The sequence below is a fragment of the Xiphophorus couchianus genome, chromosome 2 (genome assembly GCF_001444195.1).
Source record: "Xiphophorus couchianus chromosome 2, X_couchianus-1.0, whole genome shotgun sequence".
Classification (NCBI taxonomy): domain Eukaryota; kingdom Metazoa; phylum Chordata; class Actinopteri; order Cyprinodontiformes; family Poeciliidae; genus Xiphophorus; species Xiphophorus couchianus.
In genome coordinates, this window is record NC_040229.1 from 11,221,051 (window position 1) to 11,222,538 (window position 1,488).

Genomic DNA, 1,488 nt, shown 5'->3' on the forward strand with positions numbered 1-1,488 from the left:
TTGTTACGAAATAGATATTTATTTAATGAACTATCAACAACGTTCAAATAATACAGATTGACATTAATAATTCTGACCGAATAAAGCCCTGGTGGTGGCACAGCCATACTTTATCCACCCATTGCTTTTCCCACTGCTGTCTTAGAGGAATGTGTTGATATTTTTGTTACAGCTCCCCGCATAGCTCCGCGGAACGAGAACACCCAAAAGGTCAGGGTGAAATACTTCTGAGGCATATTCATAAACCACAGTACACTTTAAAGTTGCTTGATGAACTGGTTCTTTTATATTACTCACTGTCTCCCAAGCACATTCATGAGCCCACATTGAGGAACTCAGTCTTCAGGCGGCTCAGTCTGGTGCCGTGGCTGCGGATGATGAGAGACAGCAGCTCATGTCTGTCTCTGAGTCCCTGAGAGATGTCGGTGGTTTCCCTCAGAGCGCCTCTGATGTCGCTCACTTGCTTCACCACGTAGCCGTTCAGCTGCTCTTCCTCCCTCAGCTCAGTCTCTTGACTTTGCTTAAACTTCACCTCCAGCTCCACCAGCGACTTGTCCACGCTGGAGAAGGCCTCGCCGATCTGGGAGATCTCCTTCAGAAGGAACTTCCCGTAGCTGTCCTCTCCGTCCAGGTCGTGCGCCACGGCGCGGCCGATGCCCTCCAGCAGCCGCGCCGCGTCCTCCGCCTGCAGCTTGGTGATGATGAAGTCGTCGCGCACCGCGGCGTCGCTCTCCTCCGCGGCCGCGCACGGAACCACATTGGAGAACTTGAACAGCATCTGGCAGTGCTCCGGGTCGACAGTCTCCTCATAATCCCCGTCCGGGACGAAGAAGTGATGGAAGGTGCCGTTGGAGATCTCCGGCTGGAGGGGCCCGTCGTAGACCGCCGAGGACAGGGGCCACGACGCGAGCAGGATGAGCAGCAGCGGGACGGGATCCATCCTGCACCTTCCGTCTCTGTTCGGCGAGCTGCATCTGGACGGGCAGCCGGATCCGGAGCACAGTTTTCATCCCGACTCAAGTTACACAGTCATTCCCACTTCACATAAAAGACACAGACTGCCTCTTTCAGTGAGTGGGGCCCCGGTGGCCCCTAATTCACGCACACGCATATTTTCACCGCTAATTATTTTGCTGTCCTTTTAATGTCTCATATATCAGAACAGAGACTTCTTCTTTGTTTGTTTTTTTTTTTCCAATTAGTTTATGGAAGTACATAGATAGACTGACAGTCTGTCCAGTTTGTATAACCCAACCCTGGACTGAGGTGGACAAAGCACTCGACTCTAATACTTGAGTAAAAGTATTGATATGGTCAAATCCTACTCAGTTACAAGTGAAAAGTTTACTTTAATTAAACTTTTAAAAATACTAAAGTAGCGTAGCGTGTGGCTAATTGCATTTCAGGAAAGAAAAAACAGCAACAGAAGCCTACAAAGCTACGTTGAGCTAAAAGGAACGAGTAAGACAGGCTTTGTTGACAGTATTT

At 49.6% G+C, this 1,488-nt stretch overlaps 1 protein-coding gene across 1 annotated transcript; it reads right to left on the reverse strand.

The window, feature by feature from the left end:
* Positions 1-1,488, reverse strand: fibina (fin bud initiation factor a). The gene has a single exon (XM_028028126.1). It carries the CDS (start codon positions 938-940, stop codon positions 314-316), a length of 627 nt encoding a protein of 208 aa, XP_027883927.1. The 5' UTR covers positions 941-1,488; the 3' UTR covers positions 1-313.